Raw genomic sequence first — 18,398 nt, forward strand, 5'->3', positions numbered from 1 at the left:
CAAAGTATGCATAACTGAGAGAGATTGTTGCCTCAAAACCTTATATGAAAAGTGGTGTTTCCTGGGAAAATGTATGGTAAATAACCTCAGAGAGGTTTCCTTTTCCTTTCTCTGCATTTATTTTTTTTCATAACCAGGAATATATTTAACAACTTCTGTAAAAATTACCAGCTAATAGCTGTAAATATTCATATACAACTTAGTCTGAAAATAAAGACACAAATAGACAGATGTAAAACTGTGGTGGTGATGTGAATCATAAACTACTGTTTGGGCCAAGATATGAGTTTAATATGCTATAATTAGCACTGAATGTTAAATACAGGTTTCCAGTAGACTATTACTGTATGTAGGCATCATTATTGTTAGTACTGATTATTTCCATTAAAGGGGTAGGTGACATTTGGAAATGTTTTTCCTAGATTTTTTTTTAAGAAGGGGAATATATAATTTACTGTTCATGTTTTTTCTTTTTTCTTTCATATAGATCCTGAATCCACTTGTATCCAAAGCACAGCTTTCTCAAACACTTCAGTCCCGCTTAGTTAGTTGTAAAATCATGGGAAAATTAGCTAACAAATTTGAAGCTCATATGTAAGTAGACTGTGCACATATTTTAATTTCATAGCACACACCAGTATTTCTTTGTGAGTGGGCAAAAAATATTACAAGAAAAGTAAAATTCATTGTAAAAATGAAATGCTTTTTTAGTGCAGATTTCTTTATCTTGATATGAATTAATAATTTTAAAAAATGTTCATTATGTAACTAGCATATTCACACTTGCTGATGTTCATCAGTTTAAAACTTTGTATGTTCTTCCACAGGTTTGCATGAGTACCATTTCCATGCCATTCTTCCACAATGTTATTCTTACTAGGAAATAACCCAAACGGTGGACTTCTCAACTGACAGAGACAAAACATACCTTCATTACCTTAGATTTTGTTGTCATTAAGAGAAGAATCCCGTTCCTAACTTCTTCTTTGTTTAAGTGAATTTACCACATAGATGTATTTTTTCTATCCCAAATTATATTGAGTTGTATCAGGAGCCACTGTTGTTGCCTGTTACTATCCATCTCTTTGATTCAGTGTCTGTGGGTTTGGACAGTGGCGCAGATGAGGGAAGTAAATGATGAAAGTAAATCTGAATAACTTACCTGCCCAAAGCAGTTGATGTGCTACATTCTTTTGATCGTTTACTCTAGGAGCAGCATTTCACCAGATGTGTTTCCTATCCAGGCAACTGGCCACATGTGGTTTTTGCGTTACAAAGGAAATCCACCGAGGGCTACTAGAAGCATAGAAAGTGTCTGGTTGAGGAACTGCTCTCTAATAATGATTTTGATCTGGCCCAAAATGCAAGAATTCAGCATAACAAAATAGATTAATAGGACCATATGACAAGATATTTGGGAATAAATTTCTTTAAATTATTATATTTTTCTTCAATAAAAAAGAACTAGAAACAACCAAAAGGAAGCTATCTGTGCCTTCATTGGCTATGTCGGCTACACTTGTTGGACATGGAAAAAAAAGCTAATGAACATGTCAAAGTAGTATTTTTTTAGGCTGCTACCAAAGCCTTCAAATCTTCAAGATCACTTGGAAGCTTATGAGAAATTATAATAGTGTTAGCCGTAGTAAGTTCAAAAAATCATACCTTCTTTTGCTGGACTCTTGAATATGGTTCCTTGCTCTTCAGAAGTAGGAAACCCCTACTTCTTACAGTGAACTGATGGTAGTACCATTTCTGTACACAAGCTACATGTTAAAAAGGTGGCTGAGAATTTTCTGGTACACACTGATCCTCTGTTACAGGGCTCTGAGTGTGATTCAGAGGATTGAAAAGAGGCCTGGATCCACAGGTTTAGAATTTTGTGGGCTGAGCAAGGTTCATGACACACTCTCATTTTGATTGTAGGAGGGGTCTTTGTATAGGCTCAGGAGACGTGTTTGGCCTCGGGAACAGGCAGAATATAATCACATGTTCACATTCTTCTTCAGAATGACACCATTTTTCATCATAACATTTATACTATAATTAAAACCCTTTTTTTTCACATTTCCCTCCCAGTTTATTTTTGACAGTATTGAAAAAGTCCTGACATTGGAATAGAGCATTAGTTTTTCTATCCTCTGTTCCAGCAGCTAGTTAAAAGCCTTTTTTGGAATTAGTCCCTACTTCAGAGTATTCTAAAATGCCAAACTCCCAAGACATTGTACAGTTTTTGAAACTTGAAGCCAAATTTTGCTGTGAGAAGTGAATTAGTTTTCACTAGGATGAATGGGGGCCGTGCAAGCTGCCTTGAAAATGTGCTTGTCTGTGGCTTCATACTATTTCTCTTGAGTTTTGCAACAACATAAGGGTTTGGATAGAGATATTTTATGAATACACATGACAGCATCCCAGGCAGTGAAAGGAAACACAATGGCTGGTTCTGCCAAGTTTTATTATGTGTTTTTACTTAAATGGAGTTCAAAATAGTTATTTTGTGTCTGCCATTGATTTAAATGAATACTTGGGTTTACTTGCTTAAAGGCATTTCAGTACTGAAGCTTTTAATCTCAAATTCTTTTTCTACTCTCTTCCCAAGCATCTTTTTGGTGCTACATGCATTCCAAAGATGAGATATTGGAGACAATTAATTGGAATTTGCACTTCCATTTATATAATTCTTTGTATGCTTAGTGTGGCTGTTCAGAAATTATACTGAAGATGGTTATTAAATGAGGACAGCATCTCTAAGTCTACTTACTATTTTTGTAGCTAAAAAATAGCAGGAAATGATAATGACTAGAAATAATCCTCCTTCCTTTCATTATAGCACATACTTTTGTCTGATGTACAATATTCTTTTATAATCACACATTTTCAGAAAAACCCTCTGCCATGTGCGATACATTATCTGTTTAAAAAAAATGCCATCAGAAATAATATATGGGAAAAATTTGAATACTTCAGAGTGGATTTTAGATATTCTGTATATTAATTAAAATATTTGCATTTCAGTATTAAAAGAGAGATTCTTCCACTGGTAAAATCACTCTGCCAGGATGTGGAGTATGAAGTGAGAGCCTGCATGTGTCGGCAATTGGAACATATAGCTCAAGGAGTAGGGTGAGTACAATTTGCATAACTGCTTCTTTATGCAAAATCTTGCTCTAAAATATTTAATGGCAATCTAAAACCTTTTTTTAAGATTTCTAACTTAATTCATGTATACTGTATTTGGAGTGTACAGATGTGTTCTTAGGAATTGGCTGTTGGCATCTGTCTCATTTTCAAATTTTTATGTCTCTCTGATAGTAAAATTGCTGAACTACAGCATTTTTTTTGGTAAGCAATGAGTTCATCTATAGCTTCTTGAAATAATTTCAATTATCCATTTGTATCATTTGATATCATTAGGCTTTTTTAAAAATGAAAGAGGATTATGGCAAGTATTAGCATTTTCTAATAATTACTGTAGAGTTTTTTGTGAAAGGATGCTGAATGTGTTTTGTAAGCAAATTTCAGTTCAGGATCAACTTTCACACTAAGCTTGCAGACCTTCAATAGTGCGCGTCTAGGAATAGAAAAAGTCAAAACTTTTATTTTAATAAATAGAACATGTTGACTACCTATACAGGACTGGTCCCTAAATGAAAATATTTTAAAATTCCAGGTCTGTCCACCTGTTACTGTGTCAGAAAAAAAACCCAAAAAAAAGCAGTAACGTCTCTTCTAGACTTGAAGAAAGCATAAAGTTCCCTGCCCTGTGTTACACAAGCAGGGATAAATGAGATAAGAGTACCTCTGGCCTTTAAAACTGTGAATTTATGAGCAGATTCAAGGATCAGGCTTAATCTGAAATGTAATTTGAAAGATATGGTAAAGATGCACTTTAGTTGGTTAATACTGTGTTGGTGGAAAAGATGCCTTCCTATGACTGTGGGATGATTGATGTTATTTTCATGGAAAACTGTGTTGTGGTTTAGATTCGGTGTTACTTATTACTTTAAACCCCCCCCCCAAATCAAACAAACAAACAATGGGAAATAAACCACCAGAAATTCCTGAAACAGTGCACTTGTCCCTTCAGCCATGGAATACTGGGAAGGTCTTTGTTCAGACAGTGTTTTAGCTTATTCAGATACAGGGAATGAATATTCATTTCAAGAACTAAGTGTTACTGCCATATAATTAATTTAACTTTGTTTTGGTAAAGCATGCAGGATAGTAACTTCTAGATTTCTAGATAAAATTGTGTTTATTGCATACAAACTCATTTTATATGTGGGCTTTATGCAGCTCTCCTTCAAGGTCCTTGTCCTGAAAACGTTCAGAGGATGTGAATAATGTGAAAACACAATATTACTCATCTTAGTACAGTTATTAATTTGTCTTTCTCCTTACTTTCTTGTATAACAAAACACAGGTTAGCACAGTCAAAATTTTAACGTTTTCCATATTGGACTGCTTTGGATTTAAAATAACGTGACTACAGAAAAGGAAGTAGATATTGTTGATTTTTGTAAAACTGAAAATTTAACACACATTTTACTAAACTGAATTACTGAATAATTTGAGCTTTTGTTTATTTTTACTACACAAGTCTCTTTGTGTATCTTAAAGCTGAATTCTGTTTAATGGAGATTAAAGATGAAAGAAAAAGAGGGTTCTGTTTATCTTTAAAGATTGACCAGTTTGGGGTTTTTTTTAATCCATATCTACTGAGCCTTTCCTCTCCTGACCATTCCTTGGCCGTATGTTCATGTCTGTCTCTATCACCTTCTTTCCTTCTTTCTCATTTGTTATTGCTCAAGCCCACGAGATCTTTTTTTGGTGTCTTATTTGAGGTACAGTCTGCATTTCCATGGATTCCTCTAACCTTCTCAGTTAACCTCTGCAATAGTTGAGAGCTGAGAAGCAATCATATTAATTTGGCTTAGAAAATTACTTGTGACATGTAATACAGCAAAATAACTTTTAAAAATAACTAAGTAGGTTATTCTGAGTAAAATGACTCTTATCTAGGATATATGTATAGTTAAAGAATATTTCTTTCACATATAACTGGACATTTATTTTAAGTTTTAAAATGTACAGCTGCACAGATTGCCTTGCTCTGTGTGGCTCAGTCTGTTGAAAACCAAAAAATTGTTTCAGTGGGAGCTTTTAGGAGCACTCACAGTTTGTGTGAATCTGCTTTCAGCAGTTTTATTTGTTAACTAAATCAAATGTATTATACCTGGGAATTGAATGTCCTAAACCAAGATGGGTGTTATACAGCAGCAAATGACAATATTTCTGGCAATTTAATCAGCCTTAGAATACTGATTTAATATTACTAAATACTCAGTTATTAATTAGTTATACATTCTGTATATTTTTCTTTTTTTCCTCCCCAATATTTATTTTTAGTAGGTTAGGTACACTGCTCACTGTCTCTCAGGTTTTCTCTAGTCCCTTCCCCATGATTTAGATGCTTTACTCTTTTATCTCCTAACAAGTGGTGAGCTGTTGATATTTTTGGTATGTAAACTACTGTAGTGTTTCATGTTGAGGATGAATAGGTAGTAGGAAAATAAAGACAAATACACAGAAATAAGCATACTTTTAGGTAAATGTCAAAGGCTTAATGTGAAAACCATCCCAATGCTATATAGTGACATTACCACTAAATTTTTTCACATAATTTCATATGAATGATTAATCATCTTTTGGGAAGAATACTAGTTAAACTGCATCTTCATTTGCTGTTAACAATAGTAAAGTGTAATGTGCAAATCACTTTGCTGAATATAAACATTTGAAAGTGTTATTCTTTATATCAACTTACAAAAGGGACAGCTGTTCATTGTTTAGTCTGATTGGAAGGGATATTTTTGGGTAGTTCAGTAAAAATGTGTCATCTTGGAGGTTGTGATCAATTCTGTATTAAACATTGTGATTGAAATTACATATTCTGAACTCTTTGTGCACAGTTGCTCCAAATGTCAAACATAGTTTTGATTTTGTCGTCTCGATTAATGCTAATGTCATGTAATTTGATCAGTTTTTCCCTGTAGTTTTATGTTTTTGGAAGAGTAAATCTTGAAGTCTAGATCTCTAGTGATTATAAACTGCTGAGATCCCATTTTTGAGCTGTGGTGCTTACAAGAGCTTTCACTTACTGATGAGCAGACCAAGAGCTCATATGCAGAAGAGGACAAAATGGGCTTCTTAACTCAAATGCAGACAAATTCAAACACTAGGAAGCTCGGCTACTATAAATAAAAAAATGAGCATGACAGGAAAAAAATGGTGGAAATACTGGGTGTGTCTTCCCAGTTGTGGGCTGTAGGGCTGCAGAACAGATCTTTCTAATCTCTTAAAGAAATCAAGAACCAGGGAAATGAAGCTGTTTGGTAACTTCTACAGAAGCTGTACTTGTCTTCCAAGAAGCAACTCTCTTTACGTCTTACTTATGCCAATCACATCACTGCACAAATATTTCTGTGTCAAGAGTACTTGATTCCTCCTTAGTCACCTCTAATTAAATAAATGCTGATTTCAAAGTGAGTCCCTAATACAGCAATCTGCTGCCAGTGTATAGATTTGAGTTGTCACGAGCATCACACTTGCAGACAGCGCTAGTCATTACCACAGCAAAAAGAGACAAGCAGAACCCTTTCTTTACTACTTCAAAACAAGCCTAAAAGCTACTACTTGGACCAACTGGCAAACCATGTTTTCACTGACCAGTAGTTTCCTGCATTCTGTGAAGAAGTCTTATCCAGACACTTCAATCATATTTAATAATTTTTGGCTTTGGATCATGGCAATGAGCAGATTCCATATGTTTGATTGGAAGAGTTTTCTTAGTGACACAGAGAGGTAGCCTGTCTTCTTTGAGTTTTTTTCAGATTGCATTTTCTCTGATTTATTTTGAGCTAATCTGAACACTTTTATTGATGAATTTTTGCATTTTAAACTCGCATGTTTCGTTGGGTGACAAAAAATCTTGAGATTGATTGGAGGTTTTTGTGTAATTTTCATTTCCTTACAACTTTGTCAGTTTTTCTTTCTCGGCTACCCCAAAAAATATCCAAATGAGCATGTCAGGGAAGTATTCTCTTCTGCTGTGGCAATATTGTTTCATTATAGGTGTGCTCTTGACTGCTTGCCTCACTTTGCAGGACAGACCTAACAAAAACTGTGGTGCTTCCTGAGTTGGTAGAACTGGCAAGAGATGAGGGCAGCAGCGTGCGCCTTGCAGCCTTTGAGACGTTGGTGAATCTGCTTGAGATGTTTGATGCAGGTAAGAATTCACTTCAGGCTTACTAGCCCAGTTTTTAATGCTTTAATGCATCTTATAAATGTATTTAAATGCTTTGTGCTCTGTCTGCATTCTTCAGAGATTTCTGGTTTTATGTTGAAATATATTGAAAAAACCCCAACAACTTAGAGAAAGCAATCAGGGGTTATTTACAGGTTTGTAAGGAATGTGTTTCTAGAAATTTGGTTTGTGTGGCTTTTGGTTTTGTGGCTGAGCTGCAAAATGAACTTTTTGAAGGTAGATGACCCAAAATTGTATCCTGGCTTTTCTTTCTGACAATTTAAAAATATTGTTTCAGGTCAATATTTTGTTCAAACGTATTTGCTGAAGTTTGTTGTTGATTAGCCATGAAAAAAAACCTAATCCCTTTAAAACTTGAACATTTAAAAATACAATGCTTATATTTCAAACAAATCAAACCCCATAAATTTATTTGAACAATTGCTCCTTTATTTTGTAAGAAGGCAGAGTGCTTGGATTTAAATTTAATTTCTAAATTATTTCTTTTCCCCGCCCTTCATTATTTTGTTTCTCTGGGAATTTATTGTTTACCGAAAGATTTTCAACCTCTTCTTATTAGGTTGGAAAAATTCACTTCCAACTTGTCCAGATTTTTCTTTTTACTGTCATGTTCATGTTTGGTCTTGATCTCCCCGTATTACTACTATGGTAGGAATCTTGCTCTAGGAATCCCGCAGTATTCTTTGTCTCCCTGTATTCTTGGTGAATAAAGTTAGTCACTTTTCTTTTATTGTCTGTCTCATCTGTTACTGTGGGATTCCTTTTCCCTAAAAAAAACCATACAAACAAAACAGAGGTGTTAAAATTTATTGCCTAGTTTATGGTAGCATGTTTGTCATAGCTAACTTGAAACTTTCTTGTGTTTTTCAGATGATAGGAGTCAAACTGTGCTCCCCTTAGTGAAATCATTCTGTGAAAAATCCTTCAAAGCAGACGAATCTATCCTACTTTCTTTGTCTTTCCATTTAGGGAAACTATGTAATGGATTATACGGTATGATTTAATCTTCTTTTAAAAAAAAAATCTTAAAAGAGAGGGAAGACTGGAGAATTGGGGGTCCTTGGCGAACATCCAGATCTGAATGTATCAAATGAAATGATAGTTAGGAAAGGAAGTAAAAGTCTGAAATAATCTATTGCATAAATACTGGCTTTTCTGAATGTCTGCTTTGGGTATCTGTTTATTGGATTATTTATGTTTAGACAGGGTCAGAGATGGAAACAGAGTGGTTTGTGTTTATTGGTTTGACTGATTGACTTTGAGTCCTTTTTGGATATTCTGGACTGAATTCTATGACTGAATTTTTGAAACTGGAAAACTTTGAAAACACAGCATGATGTTAACTGTGTATGTTCACTTTTATGTTTGATGTCCTTTTTGGGGCACAGCACAGGGAGTGGCCCATGAGGAACTTCAGGGTAGAAGGAGACGTGACAGCATGTGGACTCCCAGCTGCAGTTGAGACCTAATCTGTACCCATAACTTTTGTGGTTTTCACTTGAGCACACAGATCTTCTCTTGATCATTTTGCCCACCATATACCCTCTACACAGAGCTTACCTGGGGAGAGACAACACAGAATGACTCTTAAACCTTTTGATCTTTCTTACATATCATAGATAATCCTTAATGATTTTGTTAGAGACTATCAAAGTGACCGTTGCTGCACTACAAAAGGGCTGTCCCACAGTGTCAAACTGTTACGTACAGAAACGTACACCTAGAGCAGTCCATTCTGTTTTAATCATATCTTCCCAGTATTCTTTTCTCTAGGTTAAATGACTTCAGTTGCTGAACTCTGGCAAGTTGAAAGAGTAACTTCATGTGTCTTGCAAGCTATATTGCTATTTACTTTTTTCAGCATGAAAAACTGCGATGTTATCAGAATATTTGATAAGCAAAGTCTCTAATCCAACATCCAAAAAGCCACTGAAAATACTGAGTAGTACCAGAACTAGGATGTGAGTCATGTCAGTAAGCTCTCAGTAACTTTCTCTTTCCTGTTTTTCCAAAGAGTTTTGAAACACCTTTCTGGTTTTTCATCTCTTTTTCCTGATCCCTTATCTTGCTTGTGAAAAGCATGACCTCACTGCATCTTTTGTATTCACAGGTCCTGTTATCCAGTAGGATCCAGCAGGAAATGGAATCAGTTTGACTGGCTTTACTTTTGCCATCTTGGCTGCTACTTGTTTTCTTGTATTCTTTTTGGTATTTACAAGTGGACTTTTTGATTTTTGTTCTCATTTTTTAAATAACACGACTGATCTATTAAATGGCTTGGCCTTCCATTGTCTAAGTATTGAAGATCAGTACCACTTCAACTCTTTTCTAGTCTGGTATCTCATTTATTTAAGATTTCAGTAGCTAGTACTTGAAATACTATAGTGAAGCACATCTGAACCTGCACATTTCAAAAACATCTCATGTTTAAGTATTGACTGACCTGTTCCTTCTCAAAGTTTGAATCTTTGTCACTGTGTTTAATATTACTAAGCCTGATGATACTAGTAGAATTTCAGTAAGAAAGTAAAAGCATTAGGTATTTCAGCCTTTTGGGTACCAGTCTCTGAGAGCTTTCCTCACTCTTTTGAGTAGAAACTAAGCCTTTCCTTGACAGTTCTCTTATTAGTAATGTACTTAGTAAGCTATTTGTAATTTTTGAAGTCATCCTGCTAGTTGCATTCCAGTGTGTTCTGTTTCCTGCTTTAACTCTTATGCCTTTTTATTATCTGTAGCAACATGGTCTAATTTTTCAACTTTCTGCAGCCATGCATTCTTCATGGGACTGAGTTCCATTAAGATCTAAAAGTTTAATCAAGAAAAAAAATAGTGCTAGTGGAACAAACAGATTCACAGTCCTACAGATAATGTCTTCAGTATTTCAAGAATTATCTAAACAGAAATGAAGGTTCACTGTTAGGTGTCCATTTTCTGTAATCAATTTTTCTGTATAATGTGTATTGATGATACTCTGCTAGACTCAACACAGGGGGAAGGAAGGGTAGAAATTGACATATTTGACAGATTTGTAAATAAGATTTGTTTTGAAACATTATTAATAGCATTTGTAATGAGGAAAGTACACTTTTTTTTTTTTTTTTTTTTTTTTTTAAGGCATTTTTACTCCTGAACAGCACTTGAGGTTTTTGGAATTTTATAAGAAGCTTTCCACTCTGGGTTTACAGCAGGAAAATGGACACAATGATAATCAACTACAGCTTCAAACTGTGGAACAGGAAAAGAAGTATATTTTAGTGAGGAAGAATTGTGCTTACAATTTCCCAGTAAGTAACATTCATTTAAGGCTAACTCATTAGTGTTGTGAATGTATTGCAGTAAATAGTACTGCATTGAGTGATAGAGAAATTATTCCCAAATTGTACATTGTTAACTAGATTCTAGCTCTCCCCGGGACATTTTGAGTTAGTAGTTTAATGTAGATGTTGTCCAAAAGAGATACCAGGAAAGATTCCACTTTGCAGAGCCTCAGAAAACTGTTGGCAAATTTTGACTGAGGGGGAGCTGTGTTAAGAGCACAAAAATGAGACAATGGCTGTGAAACAGAGTCCTCAGTCTCAAAGCTAAGTTTTCACATTTCCCATGTGTCACAGCATTCCAGGTAGTTGAGGACTGACTGTGAATGGTTAGGTTAATGTTTTAATTTTGTTCCTCCCTCAATACAGAAAGTCTTTTCAAGTTGGTGTGAGGTCTTTAAACTTACCACGCATGTTTCTGTAAATCTGCTTTATATTTTGACATTCTGCTTTTCTATTTAAAGAAAATATGTTTGTACCAAGAGCCAGTAGACAATTATTTTTATTCAGCCTTTAAAAGGCAAGCACCCTGTATGTAGGTAGACATCTGTTCATTTATTTGAGTAAAAACAAGGTATATACACACACAATTATGTTGGAATTCAGATGCTTGCTTTGCTGTTTGCTAAAATGTTATTTGTTTTTGAAGTCTCCAGTTTGTGTTCAACTCCAGAACTTGTAGGGTTCCGGTGTGTTGACACAGCCATCAAAAATGCCACACTTCTTTAGAATCACAACCTGTACCCTCCCAAGCATCTTGCCGGTTGTAACTAAATGTTTTCATCTGATGAGCTCTGGTAGCGTGGTCCTTTACCTACACAGTTAATAAAAGACTTTATCTTACCACAGGCCATGATTGTTTTTGTGGATCCAAAGAACTTCCATTTAGAACTGTATTCTATCTTCTTCTGCCTTTGTCATGACCCTGAAGTTCCTGTAAGATACACTATGGCCTTAAGCTTCTATGAAGTAAGTCTACAATGGTTCTTTGTTAGTACTTAGGTGTGTTTATTTTATGTTGTTTTCTTTTTCAAGCTTACATTTGTGACTGTTCAAACAAAGTAAAAAGACTTGAGGAAACTTGTAGAAATAATGTAGTTTGTCAAAGTATTTAGTTTCTGCTAACCTCTATAAATAGGTCATATTGCACACATTAGTCTTTTTAAGTTCTGTGATATTTGGCTACAAGAGTCTGCTGCTAGGTGAGCTTTTTAAGGGGCAAAATGTAGAAGAAATGTAGATGGTCTAGTACCACAAACATAAGCAATTGTAGTAATTACAATATGTATTATTTTATATACTTATATGTATTATTTTAATAAAAGTTAAAAAATGTGCTACTGGATAGATACTATTAGCATTATGGAATAAATTCCCGAAATGAAAATACACTCTCTCCTGATTGCAGTAACCCATGTAGGGAGATCTTCATGTTTTTCCTATTGCTTTTTCTGAGAATCCTTGTGTTTCAATCCTCGAGGTAGCCTTTAATCTCATTTTGTTGCTGATGAAATTGGTAAGCTAAGCAGCTTGCTGAAAGCATTTAAATCAGAGGAACAGAGGAATAATGAAACTATGGTGGCTTTATTACCACCAGTATAAGAAAGTTGAATGGATTTCTAGCTCTTGTTATCTATTTATGCCTTAACAAATGATAATCCAAGCTAATTGTTAAAACTGTAAAATTAGCATCTAATTCTACATTATGTTTTCTGTTAGATTTATAAGACTTCAACAGTACTGCCTCAGTATAAGAAAAGAATTTTAGCTCATTTATAAAAACACTTGTAAAGTTATACCTTGGTCTGAATGTGCATTTAGTGATGGGTGACCCAGTAGCCAGGCAACCACATGGCAGCCCAAAAGTGAGCAATGTATGGCATTCACTGCTAGCTGGATTATTATTTTTTAAAAACAAACTTCCTGTAGCCATTTCCTTAAAGTTTCATGTTGATTGGAAGTAAGCTCTTATTTTCGCTTGGCTTATATAAGCAACAAAAAACATTAAAAACATGATCTAAGTATTCCATATGGCAAAAATCTCAGTCCTCAGGTTTTCTCATCTTTGCTATAAAACCTTTTTAACAGTGAAGAGTTGGACTGCTGATGTTTTTAGAAACTTATATGTGACTTATGTATCACATTAAGAAAATTCGAAGGAAGGAGTGAAAACTTCAGATGGAAAGGTTGGGGATACTTAAAAACAGGCACAGACTAAGCCAATTTTTAAATGTTTTTTGTAAAGTATATAGCAGACTGACTGTTGTCTCCCTAAGGAGCATGAAATACATTTGAATATTCCAGAATGAGTTTTTCTAGCCTTGCAAGTGCAATCTTAATTTTTTTTTTTTATAAATCTGGCAAAGAGTTAATGCTAAAAGCATGTTTTGTGGTTAGATAATAAGCCTGTTTCTTGACTTATATTCTTTATATAAGCATATTTTAAACTTTAGAAGGCTGATATTAAACAATTGTTCTGCGTCCCTTCTTTGTGATTGCTGTGAAATAAGCACGTGTTGCAGTCGTTGTGGTGCCAGGGAATGAAAGAATGTTTGATCTTGCTGTCTTCCTGTCATTTTTTAGGTTGCTAAGCTCTTAAATTCTGGTGTGTATACAATACATAAAGAACTGGTTACACTGTTACAGGATGAGTCATTGGAGGTAATATGCTTTTATTGGAACTTTCTTTAGCTTGTTACATTGAGGCAAATTATCTTGATGTTTAATAATTCTGCATAAGACAGTACAGTAGCTGTTTGAAATGTTCAGCAGCTTTTATTTCTGTGTCACAGATGCTTCAGAAGTATGGCAATGTTTTGTGAATAAAAAGGAGGAAAACAGGAAGGAGTTTGAATTTAGTAAACCCCTTTTGGATTTATTAGCTTTTGAAAGTATTCATTCTAAATTGTTTTAATTGCTATAATATTTATTGCCTTACCAATTCTGTGAAAATATTTGGTTTTCATACTGTATTAATAATGGACAGCAGTCAAAGTTTTTGCTTTGTTTTATTTTCCTTTCTGTAATTGAAGAGGAGATGAGAAAGGTCAAAGAGTTTATGAGACAGTTTAGTCTGTCATACCTCAGTTTCAACCTCTGGAAAACATGAATCACTCAGCTGTGTTACAGACAATATAGTGAAGCTTTTTTATTGAAAAAAAGACAAGTATTTATGTTTAAGACAGAATCACCATTTCCTGTGATACCAGTTATTCCCATAGTTGATCTTTGTGTTCTATGTGGGATCTTTGGATATGGCATGCAAAAACAAATTTTGCCTTATGGTGATCCTTCTTGTTTTGGTACCCTTTGTGATATATTTTCAATAAAATTAAAACATTCATAGAACACCTACTTAGAGACCCATCTTAAAAGATCTTAAAAACACCTGAAGGTTGAGACTCAGAAGCAGCTGGTCATTTTGAAAAATTCCTTGGTTTTATTCCTATGCAGTTATCTAAATAATAAAAAAACAATTGGTGCTTTATCTTATATACAACTTCAGTCAGAATCGGTGCAAAAAATTTAATTATGTGCTTCTCTAGTCTAGTTTCAAATATTGTAACATTTGAAAGTAGAGTTATTCTATTGATATATGCTACTTATTTTAATGTATCAGCTGCAGGTTGCTTGTAAGATCCAGCTGACTAACATAAAAAAATGTTTCTTTGTGTGTGTTGAGGCTCTTAACTGTCTATGAAATACAGATGTTTCTGAGGAACTGATGTTAGTTTTAAAATATTGTATGCTGTGAATAGTTTCGAAAGCATTGATTGTGGTATTCACATAAAGTAAAACTATAGTTTGTTTTCCTAAACTGAAACCTATAATACTTATATTGCCCACTACATTGAAACATCTATTTTAAATCCTAGTCCTCATCAATGCAAATACATTGCATCTCATATTTTTTAAAAAATTATTTATTTAACTTTATTTAAGTTGGATGTGAGAGAACAGCAACATAAGAGATGTCAGCAGATGTTGGTGAAATAAAAATTAAGTCAAGTTAATATTCAGACGTCATTCATGCAGCCTTTCTTTAAATAGGTTTTGGATGCCCTTGTAGGTCACCTTCCTGAAATCCTTGAGCTAATGACTAATGGAGGAGAAAACAATGGATCAGAAAGCAAGGTGGGTATTCTTAAAGTTTAAAAATTTGTTTTCTGAATGAAGGCAGTAGCAAAAAGTCCAGACATACTGTCAGAAAAGGCTTTCATGATGAGTTTCTGCTTTGGAGACAAAGTTTCTGTGTTTTTTAATTGTTTGCTGATTTTAAAAACTTGAAAATTAACAAAAATGTTTTTGAGGATTAGACTTAATATGAAATGAACAGTCTATCCTTGTTCTTTTTGTAATTTACCAAAGATTTGCTAAAGTAGATAAAATTCTGAAATATAATAATTAAGTTAAAGTAAAAGTTGGATCCCTACTAAAGGAGTGAAGGCTAATAACTTTTTTTGTTTGGTTGGCTTTTTAATACTGCCATGGCAGCTGCCCATGCTTAGGTATACAACAAGTGCAATGTCAAGTGTGGCAGTTTGTTTCATTTTGCTTAGTCCTGAAGAGAATTTAGCTTGGCTACTGTAAGGTCTTTGCTCCTCCTGAGAAAAAATGTATAATTCCTACTAAAATGAATTGGACAGCTGAGAAGAATAACTGCAAAGATTAAGAAGCTAGAGGGAAAATGAGATTTATTTGGTTTGAGAAAGAGAAGACTGAGGGTTGTTGTAATGGTGTTTATGTCTGTAAAAGGGTACTACAAAGAGAACAGTGATTAATTTTTCTTTGTCTGGAAGAGGGGTTGGAAATGAAGGTGTAATAATTCTGGTTTTATTTTTCTTTCTTTGTAAGAAAAGTTAGACTAGTACCTACTGGAAATGGTCACAGTGTAGTTGATCTGTCTGAGGAGAGGAATTAATTGACCCCTTAAAACCTCTTACCTTCTTATATTGTTGTGATGTGCTTTTCAAGCATAGTAATATGACAACAGCTAGAAGATGTAACTTTTTTAAATTTTTATATTTTTATTTCTAGTTATTGTCTATTCCTGACTTAATTCCTGCATTAACAACAGCGGAACAGAGAGCAGCAACTTCTTTAAAATGGAGAACTCATGAAAAGTTACTACAAAAATATGCATGTCTCCCTCATATCATATCAAGCGATCAGATTTATTATCGTTTTCTTCACAGAATGTTGACAATCATTTTGACAAATGTGAGCCCACCTGTCTCCTTCCCCTTATTTTCTATTTATTTAAAGTATTTAGAACAATGATCACCAGATATTTGCTATATGTAGTACATAATATATTAAATTAAAGTACTATTTCTCATTGCATGTGGTATATCAGGCTTTTTTTTTTTTATATGAAGCTGAGAAATTACTTTGAGAACTTGCCCCCCCATTTGAGGAGCAGAATTTGGATTAGCAGGTTATCACATTTTTCCTCTCACACAAGACTTTTCTTATGCTCATTGCAGTTTGCTTCTAGGTAAACTGAAACCTTTTCCTCTGAGATCTGCCTTCTTTTTCCTGGCTCCATATGTTACTTTGCATTGTGTTCCATTCTTTATGAAAGAGCACTCCATTCTGAAAATGAATGATCATTTAGAGCTATGAGCCTGAAATTTTATTGAAGTTTTTACTCCTGAAGAATTCAGGAGTAAAACCATTGTAAAAGAAAATGTTGTTTTATTTTCTAACATGTACAACGTAGAAGGTGCTTCCCCAACATGGAATATTTTACGGTGTTTAGGGAATAGCTGAATAAACAAGTGAAGCAGAAAGGATAAAGAGGCAGATGTCTCATGAACTGCCCAAGCTTCCTTTTTCTCCCTTACAAGATGCCAATTATTTCAGAATGTATGAAGTTAAGCTTATTTTCCTGTATTTTTTCTATATCTGGAACTTTGATATGTTTTTAGTTGTATTCCTTCAGGTATGTCTAATTGTGTTTCCTTCATTTCTTCCAAGAATGTCCTGCCAGTCCAAAAAGCAGCAGCTCGAACTCTCTGCGTCTATTTACGTTACAATCGCAAACAAGAACAGAGACACGAGGTTATTCAGAAGCTGATTGAACGTAAGATGGTTTTTCTTTCATTACTTACAGATGCAAGGTAGTTTTGACTGAAGATCTGTTTATGGTTGTATTTATGCAGTGTAACTTCCTGCCATCATTGGAGGGATTACACTTAGAAGGCATTTGGTTGTTCATATTATCACCAAGTAAAACATATGAGGACTGTCTCTGAAGCTTACACAAAGGAATTGGGAAGGAGTCAATGTGGGAAACTGGTAATATGCCAAGACCCCTCCAACCCTACTTCATGAGTCCAAGATTGCTCAGCTGCAAAAACAGAGTTCCTCTATATAAGTAAAATTCTATAGAGGCTTCAGCTTGAGAAGTGCTGAATAAATCTTAGAAAGTAATTTATGAACAAGTTAGTCACCTAAGTGGTCATTCTGATCTATACTATGTTTTTTAAAGATAGGTTAGAAGGTTCAGTGGTTTCCATTAGCATTCCTTAATGTTTACATAGTAATTTTGATACACCTGTCACATGGTTTGAAAGGCATTCAGGGCTTTCTTCAACACAATAGCTTGCTATTTTAGCTTTTTTGAATGGTTAAAGAGACAGGTTGAATCTCTGAAAAAAATCTCACTAACAGGAATGTTAATTGAATTCAGGAGGTTAGGTTTTCACTGAAAGAAAAAATTGAGAAAGTCTGAGAAGGTGTGCCTTTGTGATGAGTGTCATTATAATCTTCTGAGTCAAAGGTTGATCTTTGAAATGTGTTCTAGCTGACATTGAAAACTTACTAGATAACATCTGTGGATTGCTATTTTTCAGAACTGGGCCAAGGAAAAAGTTATTGGAACAGACTTCGTTTTTTAGATACTTGTGAATTCATTATGGAACTGTTTTCAAAATCATTCTTCTGTAAATACTTCTTTCTACCTCTGCTTGAACTTACACATGATCCAGTGGCAAATGTGAGGTACTGTATGAAGAGTATGTAGCAGTGTACAGGGACAAAGTTTTAAATAATATATAAATAAATATTTTTTATTGTTTATGTCTTGTTTAAATAATGAGACTTGAGTGAAAAGGTGCAGAACCTTCAGAGTGACCAGTATTAAAGGTGTAGGGGACTACACGAATAATGTTAGAAAACCACAGAAGCAGATCAGTCTAAGTGTTTGGGGGACTGATTGGAAGTGTTGGGTTTTGTGAGTAAAGGGAACACAGTGTTTGAGGTGCAGTCTCACCAGTGCTGAGTACAGGGGGATGATCACTTCCCCATTCTTGCTGGCCACACTATTTCTGATACAAGCCAGTGTGCTGTTTGCTTTCTTGGCCACCTGGGCACACTGCTGGCTTGTATTCGTCCAGCTGTTGACCAGTACCCCCAGATCCTTTTCCTCTGGGCAGCTTTCCAGGCATTCTTCCCCAAGCCTGTAGATTTGTAGTGACCTTAGTGCAGAACCTGGCACTTGTTGAACCTCATACAATTGGCTTCGGCCCATCAATCTGACCTGTCCAGATCCCTCTGTAGAGCCTTCCTACCTCAAGTAGGTCAACAGTCTTGTCTCAATTAGTGTCATCTGCAAACTTACTGAGGGTTCACTCATTCCCTTGCCCAATACTGGGCCTTGGGGAGCCACTTGTGACCAGCCACCAAATGGATTTAACTCCATTCACCACAACTCTTTGGGCCTAGGCATCCAGCCAGTCTTTTACCCAGTGAAC

The 18,398-nt window shown here is 34.8% G+C and overlaps 1 protein-coding gene across 1 annotated transcript in view; it reads left to right on the plus strand.

The window, feature by feature from the left end:
- The window catches only part of PPP4R4 (protein phosphatase 4, regulatory subunit 4), a 64,110-nt gene that overhangs the window by 33,685 nt on the left and 12,027 nt on the right, over positions 1 to 18,398 (plus strand). The window contains exons 6-16 of the mRNA XM_010003731.1: positions 488 to 594; positions 3,016 to 3,123; positions 7,167 to 7,288; positions 8,198 to 8,320; positions 10,442 to 10,611; positions 11,491 to 11,610; positions 13,225 to 13,302; positions 14,692 to 14,775; positions 15,679 to 15,861; positions 16,621 to 16,726; positions 17,499 to 17,646. Coding sequence (XP_010002033.1) covers positions 488 to 594; positions 3,016 to 3,123; positions 7,167 to 7,288; positions 8,198 to 8,320; positions 10,442 to 10,611; positions 11,491 to 11,610; positions 13,225 to 13,302; positions 14,692 to 14,775; positions 15,679 to 15,861; positions 16,621 to 16,726; positions 17,499 to 17,646 — 1,349 coding nt within the window. The remainder of the gene's footprint in view (positions 1 to 487; positions 595 to 3,015; positions 3,124 to 7,166; positions 7,289 to 8,197; positions 8,321 to 10,441; positions 10,612 to 11,490; positions 11,611 to 13,224; positions 13,303 to 14,691; positions 14,776 to 15,678; positions 15,862 to 16,620; positions 16,727 to 17,498; positions 17,647 to 18,398) is intronic.

The sequence above is a fragment of the Chaetura pelagica genome, unplaced genomic scaffold (genome assembly GCF_000747805.2).
Source record: "Chaetura pelagica isolate M959 unplaced genomic scaffold, ChaPel_1.0 scaffold48, whole genome shotgun sequence".
Classification (NCBI taxonomy): domain Eukaryota; kingdom Metazoa; phylum Chordata; class Aves; order Apodiformes; family Apodidae; genus Chaetura; species Chaetura pelagica.